This window comes from Oreochromis niloticus, linkage group LG7, assembly GCF_001858045.2.
Source record: "Oreochromis niloticus isolate F11D_XX linkage group LG7, O_niloticus_UMD_NMBU, whole genome shotgun sequence".
Lineage (NCBI taxonomy): Eukaryota > Metazoa > Chordata > Actinopteri > Cichliformes > Cichlidae > Oreochromis > Oreochromis niloticus.
The window spans coordinates 10128096-10147646 of NC_031972.2; the positions used below are offsets into that span (position 1 = coordinate 10128096).

Here is a 19551-nt window from a genome sequence, read left to right on the forward strand (position 1 = left end):
TCTGAATGAAAAACAGTATTAGCAGGTGCTAATCCAGTTCATGTTTTCCTGTTTTCTTTCACGTGGCTGATTATGCTCCAGTCTAAAGCAGGGAGGGCTTTCGGTCTGTTTCCAAGCATGAGTATTGGGGCAACTGCAACACAGCGAGGAGCCTTTACATTGCACAGCAACATACCATTACTGTAGGACTTCTTCACTTCTTTTTTTTTTCTACTGAAAAACAAATTGATATTTCCTTGTGGTTTTACATACCCCCAGTCTGTGATTGTGCTATGGAGTTGGGGAAAGTTCATGTGAATTTAAAGACGGTGCTGCTGACAATGATGATGTTCAAATGGGGTGAGTACAAACACACTTAACACTTTTTTTTTAGAGAAGGTAACAGATTACATTGCAAGAGTAATCACAGGGATATAAAAAAACGGAGAACTATTTTAAAAATACATATATTTACAATATTCTTTAAGATATTTCTTTTTCTCAACATTTATTTGTTTATTTATTTGATAGTCCTTAGGAGTCCTGAGGTTTCTCACTTTTACAAACCAGTAAGAGGAGCACGTCCTACAAATGCCATGAGTAAAAAGAAGTTTCAGGGAGGTGCTATATTGTGTTCTCAACAGTGACAGGACTGAAAACAATAAGTGAGAATACTGAGAAAACATAGGCATGTCCATAACCATTACTTTAATTACTAGGCTGTGGTCAGACAAATATATTTAGCAGATTTTTAAATATTAGTAATTAATATGTGGCTAGATCATTTAATAGAGAAGTTGATTTGTTAGAGACAGAATTCCTCATTTGCTTCTAGTTTTTGAAAGCTCTATCTGTCAGATTTTACACATGATTGGATCTGAATGAGAGATTGTGCTCCTTAGTCATGCATTCCTAATCAGTGCAACCAGTTGACTGGAGAGAAGCTCATTCACACCTATATGTGCATGAAAGGAGGGCAAAAACAAGGTCACATCTTGGTCACAAAGTTTTAAAGCACAAACCATATTTTCAACTTTTTAAAATCTCCCTTTTAACAAAAAGAAATGCCCAGCAAATGCAGGCACTTCCTGAACACCAAAGAGAGCCAGAGTCCCACCACCAATCATCATCAATTTCACTGAAATAGTAAAATAGGGAGTATCCTGAACAGATATATTACTATGGGATTCAGGAATGGCAAACCACAGGAGTGCAATTCTATAAAATCATAAACAGGGCATTCTTCCACCCATCCATGACATCTTCCAGCCATTGTTATCCACATAGCCTTTGCTGTTGTAAAGGATCCCATCCACTTCACACTGCTCTTGCTCATTGTATCAGGTCTTTAGTTCCTCCTTGGCCTTCTTTAGTAATGATACTTGTAATAAACGTAGCCTGTTTGCAGCTCTGGAGCTCCAGATCTGTAAATTAGAGACCCAGCTTTACACCCTCGAAAAACCCCTGTAGCCAGTTCAGCTGAAGGTAGCATAGCCCCTGTTAGCAGATTGTCCAGAGCGTAGTCCTAAACAGAAGCCCCCGGTACACCGCATCAACTCATTCATGTGTCTAATCCTTTTTCCCCACTCAGCAAAACACCTGCTGGGAAACAAACTCTGATAATTAAAGATTCTGTTTTGAGATGTGAAGCTGGAGACACCAGCGACCTTCCAAGGACCAGAAGGAAATTTGAGGGAAATGTGAAATCAGAGGTCACTAAATTAGTGTCTAATGTTGCCAAAACAATGTCGGACTCTATAGCTTTCTCTGGTCTCCTCTCCAATCAGACCAGGAGTGATGTCAGCCGCATGTTCTCCCTATATTGCAATAATCACAAAGAAAAAACAGTATTAGTAGTATCCACAACTGCACAAAAGAGAAAATGTGGATTTTTAGACATTAGGTTTCTGTCATTTCTAAGCCCTTAATGAATTAATAATTGATCACCAATTGATTTACTCTGCCTCACAGAAACCCGATTATTTTGTTAGTTTAAATGAATCAACACACCGGAGTTGTACTAATTGTCACAATCCTCGAAGCACAACCTGAGGAGCAGATGTGGCAACAATCTTCAGTTCCAACTTGTTAATCAACCACAGACACAGGTAGAATTTTAATTACTTTGAAAGCCTGACACTTAGCCTTGTCCACCCCAGCTGGAAAACTCAAAAAGGAGTTTTATTTGTTGTCATTTACCATCCACCTGGGTCTTGGTCAGAGTTTGAGTCTGATTTCTTGGATTTTTTATCTGTTTAAGTGCTCAGCTCAGATAAAATAAGTATTCAATTCAATTCAATTTTATTTATATAGCGTCAAATCACAACAGCAGTCGCCTCAAGGTGCTTTATATTGTACAGTAGATACAGAGAAAAACCCAGCAATCATATGACCCCCTATGAGCAAACACTTTGGCGACAGTGGGAAGGAAAAACTCCCTTTTAACAGGAAGAAACCTCCGGCAAAACCAGGCTCAGGGAGGGGCGGCCATCTGCTGCGACCGCTTGGGGTGAGAGAAGGAAAACAGGATAAAGACATGCTGTGGAAGAGAGACAGAGATGAATAACAGATATGATTCAATGCAGAGAGGTCTATTAATGAGTGAGTGAGGTGACTGGAAAGGAAAAACTCAATGCATCATGGGAATCCCCGGCAGCCTACGTCTATTGCAGCATAACTAAGGGAGGATTCAGGGTCACCTGGTCCAGCCCTAACTATATGCTTTACCAAAAAGGAAAGTTTTAAGCCTAATCTTAAAAGTAGAAATAATATCTGTCTCCCGAATCCAAGTTCGAAGCTGGTTCCACAGAAGAGGGGCCTGAAAACTGAAGGCTCTCCCTCCCATTCTACTTTTAAATACTCCAGGAACAACAAGTAAGCCTGCAGTGCAAGAGTGAAGTGCTCTAATGGGATGATATGGTACTACAAGGTCATTAAAAAAAGATGGGGCCTGATTATTTAAGACTTTGTATGTGAGGAGCAGGATTTTGAATTCAATTCTGGATTTAACAGGGAGCCAATGAAGGGAAGCCAATACTGGAGAAATATGCTCTCTCTTTCTAGTCCCTGTCAGTACTCTTGCTGCAGCATTTTGGATTAACTGAAGGCTTTTCAGGGAGTTTTTAGGACTTCCTGATAATAATGAATTACAGTAGACCAGCCTGGAAGTAATAAATGCATTAACTAGTTTTTCAGTGTCACTCTGAGACAGGATATTTCTCATTTTAGAGATGTTGCGCAAATGGAAGAAAGCAGTCTTACATATTTGTTTAATATGGTAAATGGTAAATGGCCTGCATTTGTATAACGCTTTTTACCCAAAGCGCTTTACACTACATTCAGTCACTTTCGGTCTCAAATATGATCAGCCTATGTCTATTAATTGGCTATGTTCCACAGGCCTTCAAGATGGCAGTAGCTCTGGTAGTGGACTGTTTTCTGTGCTTGTCCTATTAGACTTCAGTGCTCAGTTTGATACTATTGCCCATTATATTTTATTATATATAGTGCAGAAACTATATGATATGCAGAGAGGGTATATTAAATTGTTCATATCATGTTCGAGTGAAGTAAGTCAGTAATATAGCAATGTTAAATCTCGCTACACTGCACGTGATTTCATTGCGCGCTTTGGATCGTGGTTTGAGGAAGACTTCAATCTCAATCAAGTAGAGCAGCCACCTTTACTTTTTTCAGTATACCAAAAAAAGGACATTAGGTGGTTGTTACATTTACAAAATTCTAACTTGTAATTTGAACAAAATAATTTCATGTTTCTGTGGTGAATGTAATTAAATCGTGTAGGATCTGTAAGAAATTCAACAACTTAATTTGTTCTTGTTGATTTGACATGATACAATCTAGTAAGAGTGGTTAGTTGCTGGACTCATGAAATTCACAAGATCACATGAGATTTCAAACTGCAGGAAAATCACTGGAGTCATAAGGGGCAAACAACTACACACACATCATGTGTACGTTATCGCTATTTATTGTGGTCTAACCTGTCAAGGACAAAAACGTACAGAAATCCATAGCATAGCTTTCCTACTTTTTTTAAGCCTGGATTGGTGGTGTGGTGGATAGTGCTGTTGCCTTCCAGCAAGAAAGTCTTAGGTTCAAATCCACAATCTGGCTCGTTTGCAGTGGGTTGTTCTGGTTTTCTCCCACAGTTAAAAGTCATGCAATTACAGTTAGGTTAATTGGTGATTCTAAATTACCTATGAATCTGAGTGCAAATGGTTGTTTGTCTCTATGTGATAGACTGGTGAGCTGTCCAGGGTATACCCTGCCTCTTAACCTATCATTTTGGGAGGATGGTGGTCATTGTAAATCCATTCAATTTTTATGTTAACCTGACTCTAGACTTTGTTGAACATTATGTAATATGAAGACAAGAAGTAGTATTTAAGTGAGTAGTAGTAAAAGTAAGTAGTATTGGGGTAAAAGTTATAGAATAGTGTTGGAATAAAATAACTAAATTGTGAAGGATTAAAATATTCCAAGAGCTCAACTTACTTCATCTAAACATGTTTCAGTCGCGTTTTAGCAACACAAAATGCACAGGTTTATTTAATATGAATAAGTTGTGTTGATTTAACTCAGTTGTTTAAGTTTCTGCCAAAGCAAAACAATTGTGTGCAACCAATGTCCACTATTGAATTAAATAAATCCAACATGCTCTTTTTTCAGTGTATTAAAGGTACTGCCTCCAGTGGCTTGAATCATATCTATCTAATATACTCCAATGGAATGGAGAATCCTTCTCACACACTAAGATTAAATGGTAAATGGACTGGTTCTTATGTAGCGCTTTTCTACTTTCACTGAGCACTCAAAGCACGTATACAACTTGTGCATTCACCCAATCACTTTATCTAAGGTTTTTAGTGCTTCTATCTAACATTCATTCGCATTGGAGGGCAACATGGGATTAGTCTCTTACCCAAGGATATTTGGCATGTAGACTGGAGGAGCCCGGGATCGAACCACCAACCTTCCAGTGAGTAGGTGACCCACTCTACCACCTGAGCTACTGCCAGATTAATTATTGAGTTCTTTATAGTTCCATACATGCTTCCCTTAGGCGGTATTTGAAGGCATAGCATACATTTTCACTGCTATGCAGATGACACCCAATTTTGCCTATCCATGAAACCAGGACAGGCAAATGTCACAGAAAAGACTGAGGTTACTGTACTCCTTAAAATCTAAGAAATATGGTATCTTGCCACATGCTTACTCTGGATGGCATTACTTTGGCATGCAGTAACACTGTGACAAACTGAAACACACTTTGTCAGCGTGATGCTGAAAAACTAGTTCATGTGTGTATTACCTCTATCCTGGACTTCTGTGATTCGTTATTTTCCGTTATTGTCCTAAAAACTCCATGAAAAGCATTCAGTTGATCTAAAATACTGCAGCAAGAGTATTGATAGGAACTAAAAAAGAGAGAACATGTTTCTCCTATATTGCCTTGCCTTTATTGGTTCCCTGTGAAATCCAGAATCACTTAAAATCACTTAAAATCCTGCTCCTCACATAAAAGGTCTTCAATAATGAGACCCATATCACTCCATAAGAACACATTGCTCTCAGACAAAATAAGAATGGGAGGCAGAGCCTTTAGCCTTCAGGCCCCTCTTCTGTGGAACCAGCTTCCAGTTTGAATTTGGGAGACAAACACCCTCTCTACTTTTAAAATTAGGCTTAAAACTTTCCTTTATGATCAAGCTTATAGTTAGGGCTGGATCAGGTGACCTTGAATCCTACCATAACACTGCATTCAGTTATTAATTATTATTCATCTCTGACCCTCTCCCACAGCAAGTCTTGTCCTGTGTTACTCCCCTAACCCCAGTCAGTTGGTGCAGGTGGTTGCCGCTCCCTAAACCTGGTTATGCTGGAGATTTCTTCTTGTGAACAGGGGATTTTTCCTTCCCACTGTCGCTCATATGGGATCATATGATTGTTGGATTTTCCTCTGTTTCTTTGTATTATTGTAGGGTCTTTACCTTACGATATAAAGTACCTCAAGGCAACTGTTGTTGTGATTTGGCCCTATATATTAACCAGTTTGCTCTCGTGCCATCAGGCAGAAATGTAGTCAAATGCCTTTAGTCAAGCTTGGATAAAACATATTGATGTTTTTAACCAAACAAATATAGAAGCTACCTCAGAGAACTCAATAGGAGAGAGGAAGTCTAAATAAATATGAGCAGTTACTAAAGTTGCTGTAGGTTAAGTTGTCAATTTTATTTTGTCATTAGTAGTTAATTAATAATCTGAGTTGTCTCTCAGAAAATGGAGACAAAATAGTGTGTGTGTCTAGGAAGAGAAAATTGATTGTGATTGCTTATATTTGTGCCATAGGGAGTTTGACAGCTAAGCTGTAGACTTTGAGAGCTCTGTATGCGAAGGAGGAGCGACCCAGCAACTTATCTTTAATGTGCACTGGGCATTTTCAGCTTTGTTGAATTGTTGACCTTTTCCTCTGCATCACGTCTGACAGGTCCAGCTATCTGCACAGTCAGCATCAACCTCCGCTCTAATTCATCCCAAACATATTCTATCGGTTGAGATCAAGACTCTGTCCAGGCCAGTCAAGTGCTTTCACACCAAACTCGCTCATCCATGTCCTTATGGACCTTACTTTGCACGCTGGTGCACAGTCCTGTTAGAATAGGATGGAGTCATCGTCAAACTATTCCCAAAAAACTGGAAGCATGAAATTTTCCAAAATGTCTTGTATGCACCCAAAGGTTCACCTTTAAGTCTGACAAGTAGGGATGGAAATTTAGAACTCGTTCTTGTAGAGAACTGGTTCAATTCCTTGGGATTATTAGCCTGCTTGGCTGCCAATCCTGCTTATTAGTTCCGCTTGCTCTTGTGCTACAGTCAGTTGATTATAGTTCATGTCCCTAAAGAGAAAAATAGTAGCGTCCACAGCATGGATATGGACATTACTTTTATTTTTATTGTACAAAAGGACAAGAGAACAATGGTAAACTTAATGGTAAACTTAAAGAAGTCCAGACGCTTTTCTTTCCAAGCTCCTTAGACTACAATGACCTGGATGACTGAGAACCTTCACAGGACAATGGTAAAGAGCAAACTGTGTCTAGGACAGACTTTGTTTTTTGCTATCAACTTTGTGTTGATACATAATTCAAAGAGAAAGATCATAGGTGTGATCTTATTAGAATAGGGATTGTGCTGGTGTGTGGGACTGTGGCCTATAGGTTTATGTAGTTAAATTGTAATTATGAGACAGTCCATTTCAGGTCATTTACAGAGAAATGTGAAAGCAATGTAGTAAGCACTGTAATGAATGCCTGGGAATAATTAAGTAGCGCACTGCATTACTTTTTTTTTTTTAATGTGTCCAGCAGTTGTAACAAGCAGAATTATGATCTGAATGCTTTCTAGTGACAGACACATTTGCTTTGCCAAGAGGAGGACCTCTCTCTAAGTTCCTTTTGCTAATGTTTTTGTTTTATTTATTTGCATTATTTTATTATTCATATGTCTAGTGGATAATATGCTAGAGCAGTTAAAGGCCAGATTCGTGAAAGATAAGAAGAAAGCAGAGAACTGGGCACTGGACACACCTCCAAAAGCCAAGGGTGGGGGTGTCAGGGGATTAGAGGCAGCATGCAGTTGAGGCCAGCCCCCGAAGCAAGAGTCGAGGACATGGCCACTGACCCCAGACCCTCGAGAACTGCCCGAACCCTCGTGGAGTCCCCACCAAAATGCAAACCCTCTGGGTGCAGGCCAGCAACCATGCCAAAATGCCCTGTCAAGTCCCAAGGGGAGGAGAGGGGCAGTGGCGACCAGTGGGGACAGCAAGGAGAGCAATCCCCTGCATTACTTTTAGAAAACGTGTTCTGTGTAATATGTGTAATACAATGCTTTGTTTGAGTAACAACCTCAACATTGATCACAACATACATAAACATTTGACCACACACCATACAATTAATTTGCTCACATGTGATATCCTTGATATGCTGCCTGCCCATGGTGGTGACTTTCAAAGCAGAGCCAATGGGAATTCAATTAGAACCAATGGGAGAATCGATAAGGAATCAAATATCAGTAATGGAATCCGAATTGCAATTCCTATCTCTACTGACAAGCGAGATGGGGAGGAGGCAAGACTTCCTGCACTCATTTCCTGTACCATGTCTGGGGCCTCGGTTGGCCAGTGGTTCGGTGCTAGGCTAACTGCATATCAAGGTCATTGCTAGTTTTGGTGTGTTCTTCTCCCTGCTGCTCGCCACTGGTCATTGTGGACAGCCTGGGTCTCCTTGGTATTTCTCTGTTCACCTCTGGCTCCCGGGGGGCATTGTTGGAGTCTCTCACTCTCATTATCAAGTACTTTTTATGACAAGCGCTCATACAGAGACACTCATATTCTTTTTCTCTCACTCACACACACACTCACACACACATACACATATGTATGTCTGTTTGTGTAACCACCTCTGTTTTGTTAAAGATGCAGCAGTTGGAAGCACAGTGCATATTATGTTTGCTCTATCCTCGACTTTTCACTTCTCCACCCCTTTTTCTCTCTCTTTCTGTCTCATTTTCTTTTTCTATTCCTCGTCCTTTTATCTTTATGTTATTATCTCTTCTCTTTCATCAAAATGGCCCTCAACTCTTTTCAGCACCGGCTCCATTCAGATAATAAAATTTAAAAAAAGAAGACTGACAAGAGGAGCCTCTACAGAGCTCATCTTGGCAAAAAAAAAAATGTGTTTGGGGCAAAAGAGCAAACACATCATTCAGACCATGATTCTGCTTACAAAAACTGCTTACAAAAACTGCCGAACAGAACCAGTTAGAAAAAATAAAAAAAATCTTCTCTTGGCACAATGCAGTCAGACAAGTGCCGTTCTCCTAGCAACCACTAAGCCTGCACTCATCCATCTGTGACGCGTCAGACCAGAAGGGTGACTGTAGCTCAGCAGGTAGAGTAGGTCACCTACTGATCAGAAGGTTGGTGGTTTGATCCCTGGCTCCTCCAGTCTTTATGCCAAGTATCCTTGGGCAAGATACTGACCCCAAGTTGCTCTCCAATACATCCATTTCAGCGTGAGTGTAGTTAGGAAGTGTTTAGTTTAGAGGAAAGTGAATGTTGTATAGAGTGCTTTGAGTACTCCGGGAGAGTAGAAAGGTCCACTCCATTTATTACCCAACAATTACAATGTTACTAATGAGCTGTATTATAAAGTGCTACTGGTTTTCTAAATTAGTATGAAACAGTATGGATCATTTCTTTGTTTTACTGCATTTGTAACACAACCTATGGTGGCAAATCTGAACTTTGGTAGGTTCCTTGAGTGGAAACAAGCTAGAGGTTGAAGCTGTAAGCTATAAGCTCTTCGCCACCTGGAGATTACAAGAGCAAGGGGATTGACCCAAAGAGGCCAGAGGGATTACAACATGGAAAGGCTTACGAGGCCTTCAGAACTTATCTGGTGAAAGAGAGGGACAGTAACGTTGTCTAATTAATCTCAGGTATACATCAAATGAGTGAGAAAATGTGTAAAATATGAGAAGGTTAGTAATCCAATCCAACTTTATTTATAAAGCACTTTAAAATAGCCAGCACAGGATCAGAGTGCTGTACAGTAAATAAGTTAAGAACAATAGAATAAAACAAAACAGCAAAAAATAAAACACATAATACATAAAATTACAATTCAAACAGCCCCATATTAAAAAACAACATAAAACAACACAGAATCAACTAATAAAAACTAATAAAAATAAACTGAAAAAACAACATGTCACCTGGTGTCAAAGGTAAATGGGTGCTTTCTTATACAGTAATTTTTCTACTGTTCTTAAGCACTCAAAGTACTTTGTACAACATGTCCCATTCACACATAAAACCATACAAGCGCTTTGCGTATCTAAGTGCTTTCTATCTAATGGTCACACACACACATTCACACTTCAATGACTCTGTTTTCAGTCTTCCCCAAGGTTATTTTGGTTATGGAATAGCCAAAGATTCAAATGACCAACCTTCCAATTGTTCAACCTTTTCAGGCACAACATGTAATAACACTATAATACGTGTTAAATTAAAAAGCCCTTTTAAGTCTTTATAAGGTGCTTAATAAAAATTAATATGTTAATAAGAACTGAAAAAATAAACATATTAAACATATTAAATGTTTTATGTGTTTATATGTTATCCTATAAAGCAACACACAATGCAAGTAAATGTTTAATAATGAAATAATAAGTAAATTAGTTGAACTTATTAATATTGTTAAATTAGAAGTTTCCCTTCGAGTATATCCTACAAATGAATTATAAATCTGTTTCTAATTCTAAAATTCAACACTATCTGTTCACTTATTTAAAAATAAACCATACTGTAAATATTTATAAATCTTATTACCCGTTAACTAAGGACATAGCAAAGTTCTTATATTAAGCGTCAAATATCTATGCTACTTAATATAGTCATGAACCTTCCCAGGTTCATGACTATATCCCCATGACTATATCATGACTATATCAAAATATCAAAATATCCCCAATATTTTGAACTCGTGACAAGATGCAAATCCTTTGGACTTTGTTTCAGAATGGATATCCAGGTGTAAAAAATCTCCCAAATCAAATAAGTAGAGCTACCAGCTGTGAAGGGAGCTGTGAAGGGAGCAGCTAAAAGTAGCTTTTAATGTAGCTACTTATTTATTTCTATATTTATCTAACTGCTTCTTTGTTTGTTAGTAGTAAAAAGGGACTACATCACAGCAATTTTTCTGCATAAGAAACAAAAGGATATAGAAGCGTTACTATATTATATTGAAATATACCAAAATACATATGCAATGTATGAGATACAAATTTTAAAAAAGACAGATATTTAGTATTATTGGCTATTTCACCTCTCCTTGATCTAGTGGTAAAGAGAAAAGATAATGCAATACATTTGTTAAAATAGTTGCTGTTCATGTCAAAGTCAAAGTCAGCTTTATTATTAAAAACCATATTTACAGATCATACACAGGAATTTGAAAGTGCAATGCTGCCACGGCCCGCAGTGTACACTAAACAACATAAAGATAAAAAGATAAAAATAAAATAAAAGTCTTATATACAACACAATACAATCTTATATAAACAACAATGTCCAACACAATCCGAGTGTTTGTGGGCAAGAGTTCGTGTGCAAGTGGGTTGGGGGAGTCAGTGAAAGGGCGATGTCCCCCTACAATGTGTAATTTGATAAGATTTATCACAACATGTCTATGTCATTAATTACTATGTTTATCCTATACTCCGTCTTACATCAAGAAGACTCGAAGCTAATCTTGAATCCTTACAGCATCTTGGAGCACATCCAGCCTACAGGTGGCTAACACTCCTCTGGAGTCACTGTAATCTGGAAAGATCAAACGCAGTTAGTGTCTAATGTTTGGATTGAGGGCAGAAGGCGCCTTAACCAGAACTGGAAATGTTAACACCCTTCTACTTTAACAGAGTGACTGTGGATAATGCCTGCCTTGAGGCCAAACTTGAGGAGTTTACTTTTTTTGTGTGCATGGTTATTCTGTAAATAAGACAAATTACAACATTCTAACTAATTGTAGAGGCAGGGTAATAATACATTAAATAATAGGAATAATTAGTCAGAGTTCAAAATAATTATAATTATCCCAGATTGTATTTGATTAAAATTATAATTTAATTCTAAAAAATCTATTTAAAATTATGAATTTTTTAGTTCTGTGCTGGCTTTGGGAGTTACGATATCTCTTCTTAGATCATCATCCCCATGATATGGCTGAATGGATGGATGGATGTGTCTAAAGTCCATTCTCAAGACACAAATAAAAGACCTCAATAGTATTGTGGAGCTTGTATTGCAGTATTTTTCACAGTATCAGATTGATATTAGATTTTTGGGGGGGCATGACGAAAATATGCGCGAGTGATTGGTGTCCAAACTTGCACACTACCTCCAACATGGCTCCATATTGTTTCCAGTCCACATTCCTGTAGCTCTGCAAACCTTTAAAAGTTATGACTATTAAAACCTATGACTTAACGTGCAGACTGCTGTAATGCCCTTGTCCCACTACTATCTGAATCCAATATAATTAGATCTTGGTTTGAATTATGATCAAGGGCTACGTCAACATTTTAATATTGCATAAAAATACCACTTTGAATTAGGAAAGCCTAATCCTCCCTTCTACCTGGATATAATGGACCCTCGGTCTTTTGCCAGCACATAAAAATCTCAAAATACCTTTATTGCAGAATTTAAATTGTGTGTCAGAGATTGTATGGGGAATAGACTGAAAAAGATAGAGCAATTGTGGTGGTATGTTCACTTTAATGTCGATTTGAGTGCCAAAGCATCTGATTTTTGTCTTAACAGTGTCACGAATTGTGTTTTACTTAATTAAGATATTATTAATATATTTATGTCTGTGAAGGTTCTCAGTCATCCAATATATTTAATATATTTACTTACTTTAATCTTCCATTTGATCTAATATTTCTAGAAATTTCTTGGGACCACAAACCCATTCATGTCTATAATTGTTTTTCCCCACTCAGCGACACACCTGCCAAGGAACAAGCTGCAGTTATTGGATAAACTTTTTTGAGACATGTAAAACCAGAGACAACAGCAACCATAGTGTCCATTATTTGTCTAGTGAACTGTCCAACATTGAGCGAAACCTGAAACTGCTGGCTAAGGATAAATGTAAATACCTTAAAACTGTAATTCATGTCAACAGTAATGACAACAGGTAACATGAATTGGAGGACACTAAAATTACTGCTGTATAACTTTTCCAAAACAATGTCAGACTCTATACATTGCTGGCTGGCTGAGTGTAAGAGTTTTAATCTTACACACCCCTTTGCAGCTCCTCTCCTCCCCTTATCTCCCCAAAACTCCATCCTGTAAGAGACTGTCTGCCCCCAGACCACCAAAAAAACATTCGAAATTCAGCAAAGCCAATTTTAATGGGGCGATCGTGGCTCAAGAGTTGGGAGTTCGCCTTGTAATTGGAAGGTTGCTGGTTCGAGCCCTGGCTTGGACAGTCTTGGTCGTTGTGTCCTTGGGCAAGACACTTCACCTGTTGCCTACTGGTGGTGGTCCGAGGGCCTGGTGGCGCCAGTGTCCGGCAGCCTCGCCTCTGTCAGTGCGCCCCAGGGTGGCTGTGGCTACAATGTAGCTTGCCATCACCAGTGTGTGAATGGGTGAATGACTGGTTGTGTAAAGCGCTTTGGGGTCCTTAGGGACTAGAAAAGCACTATATTTACCATTTTAAAAAAGAACAATGTAGTATCTAAAACTGCACCAAACAGTGAAATATGGATTTTTAAACATTAGGTGTCTCTCTTCTAAATCTCTGTTAGGTCATCAATTACCTGAACTTACAAAATATAAACAATGTAATTCTGAAATCAACAATAGCATACAGATTAAAGCCAAAGAGTATCATCAACAAAGCCTGGAGAACATTTGCTATTAAGATGAAGTTAGCTAAATAAGCAATCTCATTCCTAGAGTATTTAAAACGTAAAATGGGAGACAGAGCCTTCAGCTTCCAGGCCCCTCTTCTGTGGAACCAGCTTTCAGTTTGTATTTGGGAGATACCCTCTCTGCTTTTAAGATTAGACTTAAAACTTTCCTTTTTGACAAAGCATATAGTTAGGGCTTGATCATGTGACCCTGAATCTTCCCTTAGTTATGTGTGTAGGCTGCTGGGTGATTTTCATTCATTAGTTTATATAATAATATCTTAATCATTAGTTATTAATAATATCTGGCCCATCTATATAGGCATACATAAACAATAAGATCAGATATAAGGATATTGCATGTTAAAACCTGAGTTATTTATGTACTATGCATATATCTTTAGATGGGTACACATACATAGATGGGTATACAGTCATGTGCATACAGACAATACAGGAAAGGGCTCAGCACACAGCTTTGTGGAACTTCAGTGCTCAAAGTGAAGATGGTGTGCTTGCCCCTAGCTTAACAGTTTGAGGGTGATTGATGAGAAAATATAATATACAGTAACATATTGAGGGGGAACTAGTGTGAGACGTTTGTCTTAAGTTTGACTCAAGTGTTGTGTTTGTCTCTATGAGTAAGGGCTGTGTGTGAGAGCCACACCGACTCTTGAAAAGTTGATCTTTTTGCTCAGTAGACAAACTGGTTTAGATCTAGATCAGCTGGGATGGATTCCTTGATGAAAGTGGGTATCAGTCATTCAAAGCATTTTGAAAAGGTTGCGGTAAGAACATTTTGGTTTTTTGTTGTTGTTGTTTTTTTACATACAGGAGGAATGGTGGGCAGTTTTGTCTTCATCTCTCAAGATTTCCAGATAAAGATCTGCAGATAAAGATGTGTGTGAGTACCTCTGCCAGTTGGTCGGCACAGGACTGTAATGGGTGTCCATGCACACCATTAGGCGAAGCTACTTTCCTTCTGTTGATCCAGTGGAGAAACCATCATTCCTGATGAGTCAATAGAAAAGAGGACCCAAAATGTTGGGCTATTGCAGATATCAAATTGTGCAAATAAGCAGTTAAGGTAATCTACAATGCTGACAAAGTTGTTGGTTTGTACATGTTACATTTTCTTGGTATGATCTGTGATGGACTGAGTGCCCTGCCACATCTGCTGTCTGCTGCCAGTACTACAAAAGTCTTCTCCAATCCTAGCATGTAGTTATTTTTATTTTTATTTAATTTCTTTTAGCTTTTCTCAAGTCTTCTCTGGTAGTCCCATAAGCTGAGATGTCGTCTTATTTAAAAGTAGTGTCTCTGGCTGTGAGCAATCATTTGATATCACTACTATGATTTCAGTTAGTCCACAGTGATGTAAAACTTGCTTCACTGGGCACAGTGTCAGTGATACTGGTGTTCTGGCGGTTTCCAATTCATGGTAGGCTTGAGCTTGGTGGTTCCTAGGTTATTCCTGAATTTCCTAACCCTTTTCTCCTGATGATGATGGAATGATGATGGATGATGATGGAAGTTAGGATTTGTAGCATAGTATATTTACAGTCATTGATCATTATTTCTTATATTTTTGCACATTTGTCACACTTCCATGTTTTAGACATAAAACAAATTTTAAATGTCTGATAAATCACGAATTAATCTTGATTAACCAACAATGATTTCGTTATTTACCAGTATTGTTAGCTTAGGGTACCTGTCGCATAAACATTATATTGGGTGGTGGTCTAATAAATTTATACACAATTGCAACTTGTGTATGCCACTTTTCACTATGATGAAAACTGGGAACATAAACTGCATATAAGAGCAAAAAGAAAGAATAAAGCATATAATCTTTTGGCTTGATTACTTTCTATTTTTTAACAGAATTTTGTAACAGAAAAAAATGCAGGCAATTTGTAATCATAACCATCTTTCTTTACTTTTATTGTTTATCTCTCTTTTCTTTTACACTGTCACTCTGCTCCCACATTCCTCTCCTCTGCAACTCAGTCACTTTTAATATCTTCCACTCCAGTGAGAATTTGGAACCACAACACTGATCAAAGAACTGGGGACCGGGAGGTAGACTGGGGTACTTTGGATAGTGTGTTGAGATTGGCCTATTTAAAAGGAATGTGAACTGATTCCACTGAGACCTAGTAGCACTGGCTGATGAGGGCACACATTAATATGTATTGAAATAATTCACTGTACTTGCCCAGCCATTTTCCCTAGATACCCACAAACATGAAAAATGGATTGATATTTAGATACTGCATATCTGCCTTAAATTGGCAGTCACAGTGTTTTTCCAGTGTAGGTTTTAGTTCCCATTAGTTATGGTCAATGGCCAAATGAAGCTCACTGAAGCTTGTATTGAAGAAGGATCTACTAGATCTACTAGTAAAGGTGCTACTTGAAGCTTTTCAACACAGCCCTCTTTGGTGGCATCTGGTGGCCAGAAATATTAAGACCAGCCTGAATCAAAATGAACTGCTTCATCATGATTACCTGCTCAAGAGAACTGACTTGACAGCTTCTGTTTGATATCATGTGACGATTCTTTGTGATATTGGGCTACCATTGTGGTCCTTTGAACATGTTTTTTTTAACTAAAAGAAAAAAAGTTATTTAATTAATAAATCATTTTGATGAATAAACCATCCTTGTTTAGACATGGGCCATTGTTTGATCTCTCTTTGCTTGTGACTTTTTAAAAATTGTCAAGTCTGTCTAGATTACAATTAAAATTGCCATTTTGAGACTAAACATGCAGAGAAACACAAGATATTGACTGATGTGGAGTGGTAGGGGGTATTTGAAGTTAAAAGCAAAAAGGAATTTGAATCAAGGTTTACACATTTAAAGACCAGCTCAAGAACAACTTTGTCATCGTAAAATTGCAAAAAACAAAAAAAAACAAAAAAAACAAAAAAAAACAGAACAGTAAATGATGAGGAGTTTATCAAAAAATGTTTGGCATTTTTTGATAAACACATCCAGTATCCAGCCTCCAGTATCCAGACAAACCAAGACTTAACAAAACGTAACACTTTACATTGCAGGAAATCTGTACAATGCACAAACATAGTTTTTCTCCTAGGCTCTGATCAAGAGCTGTCGTGTCTGCCACACACTCCAGTTACTCATCTTGTTACAAAGATGACTTATACAAAAAGTCATCTTTGTAACAAGACTTTGAGAATACAGAGGAGGTGGCAGTAATATGCTGATTGAAAGGGACTAGGTAAGGGAGTGATTTGACCACGGAGCTATATGTATGCTTGGAAAGGTTTAAACTGAAAAGAGACAATCTGACAGATTTTATAAAGGCTGTCCAAGTGCAGCCAAGTGCAGATTTTGTCATCAGTGTTCTGGCAAAAGTACTGGATTGGACTGTTTTCTCTGATTTTAGGGTCATGTTGAGAACAGGAAGCCCACTTAGCACGTTTATATCTGTTATGATGGATGAAAAAACACAAATAAGTACTAAAATACTCAATATTAATGCATCAGTATTCTAATAGGATAATAAAATCGGACACATTAGCCTGGAATGAAATAAAAGATATTGAGAGTCTTTTTAGCAATTAGATACTGCATATTCTTCCGCTTCTTTTTCACTCACTTCTTCTTTACTAATATTCATGCTCCAATGAACACATCAGGAGCAATTTGGGGTTCAGTATTTTGTTCAAGAGTCCTTTCACATGTAGACTGGAGGAGCGAGGGATCGACCCACCAACCTTTAACACAGCAACCTAGAAAATGATCTGCTCTACACAGCCAGCCTGGAAATAAACCCAATTCCAAAGAAGTTGGGAAGCTATGTAAAATGTAAAAGAGAATACAATGACTTTCAAATCTCATAAATCCATGTTTTATACCCAATAGAACATAGAAGACATATTAAATGTTTAAACAGAGACAATGCATTAACATTAACTCAATATGTTTCCTTTTTTTCTCACAGGAACATTCTGCACAGCCACAGCAGATAGATGCTTGTCTGCACCCTGCCAAAATGGTGCTACCTGTGTGGACACAATGGATGATTATGCCTGTATTTGTGCCAGAGATGGGGTGAGGTACATGGGCAAAAACTGTGATGAACTCTATGACGCCTGCTCTTTTGCTCCGTGTGAGGACTGCAGTAGTGTTCCTGGCACCACAGAGTACCACTGCATCTGTCCAGACGGACTGACAGGAGATAACTGCACAGAGGAGGTGGATGAGTGTCAGAGCAATCCTTGTTCCGAGCCTCGTTCTCTGTGTGTAGACCAGCTGAATGGTTACTTCTGCAGGTGTCCATCTGGGTATGGAGGACGAGACTGCAGGACACCTGTAACCGACTGCATTGATGAACCCTGCAAGAACAATGGAACGTGTTTATTACAACCTGAAGGGTTTGAATGCCATTGTGCACCTGGGTTTGAGGGAAAGACCTGTGAGGAAGATATAAATGAGTGTTTATCAGAGCCCTGTCAGAATGGTGCCATCTGTATAGATGGAGTGGGAGAATTTCACTGCTTCTGTGTCCCAGGTTTTCAAGGCTATAACTGTGAAATTGATATCAATGAGTGTGCTTCAAGACCCTGTGACAACAACGCCACTTGCATTAATGAGAAGGACCACTATAAGTGTGAGTGCCTGATGGGCTTTAAAGGTACATTCAAAAGTTGCATACACACACATCAAAGATATAGAGAGGAAAACTGTGTCCATATTACGTTATAGGCATATATTTCTAAAAAGGCCTAAAACTATACTAATACTAAAGTGACTAAGGCCAATTCCAATTTTATTTAAATGGCACATTTCATGATATGAAAACTCAATGTGGTTAACAGAGAAAATAAAGACATAGGAACCTGCAAAGGTGTACAGTGCCTTGATGCAATGAAAACAGCAAAACAACAAAGCACAACAAAACAAAACAGCAGCAATTAAGTGTATGCATGCGTGAAAGGTTTTGAGTGTGTTTTTGAACGTACACAAAGTTGTAATGGCTCTCAAATGAGCAGGCAATTTGTTCCAAAGAATAGGACCAGAGTATCTGAAAATGCACTCAGCAAACTGAGATATGGAATTGTTAAAAGATAATCACCCAAAGGACTTAAATTCATGAGCCCAACTTAACCAACGTTAATCCAAGTATAGGCAGAGGCAACATCTATGCTAGGAGTTCCCAAGGAGTGCTCTTTCACATAAAACAGAAGTTCATTTTTAGAAATTATTCAGCAAACTGAAATGTATTATGTGCCTCCAGCTACAGGTTGAGATGTCATTCACTTTGTATTCCTACCACTTTTAGGGAATGTGAACCAAAGTCTCACATAGGCAAGACTTCCATAGTAGTAATAATACAGAGAAAGCAACAACAATAAAAAATAAATAAAAATAAAAAACAAACAAAAAAAACAGATGAACAAGCAGTTGGTGACAGGTGGAAGTAAAAAGCCGACAGCCAGCAGTCTGAGATGATGGGGCCTGATTATTTAAGGCCTTGTATGTGATGAGGAGGATTTTGAATTTGATTCTGGATTTAACTAGGAGCCAAAGAAGCAAAGCCAGTTTGGGAGAAATATGCTCTCCATCAAGTCTAATCAACTGAGGGCTTTTAGGACAGCTTGATAATGATTGATTGATTGATTGATTGAATCTTTATTTTGAACATGTTGAAAAAGTACAACAAAATAGAATTAAAAGAGACAAATGAACAAAGCAAAACAAAAGGAAAACGAGCAACCACAACTCCAAATAACTTTCATGTTCAAAAAGGAGCAGGAAGAAGCATAAGCTTATTTAATCCCACCCCTTTTCCACTATCTAGTATCAATAGACTACAGAAATACCTCCTTGCAATTACATTATATGTCATGTGTATTTTTTTTTTTCTTCATATATACATATATGTTTCTATCTATCCATACATACGTATATACACATACGCACATATACACATTTTCAATAACCCCATTAACACCTCAAGGATACACAACCTACAAATATATATATACCCATACCAATATACCCGTGCACCCGCACACA

General features: G+C 38.2%; 1 protein-coding gene across 1 annotated transcript in view; it reads left to right on the top strand.

Annotated features, from left to right (window-relative positions):
* Window positions 1-139: 139 nt before the first annotated feature.
* Window positions 140-19551, top strand: part of crb2a (crumbs cell polarity complex component 2a) — a 46144-nt gene continuing 26732 nt past the window's right edge. The window contains exons 1-2 of the mRNA XM_005449503.4: window positions 140-339; window positions 17474-18166. Of these exons, the coding sequence (XP_005449560.1) occupies window positions 273-339; window positions 17474-18166 (760 nt within the window). The 5' untranslated portion in view covers window positions 140-272. The remainder of the gene's footprint in view (window positions 340-17473; window positions 18167-19551) is intronic.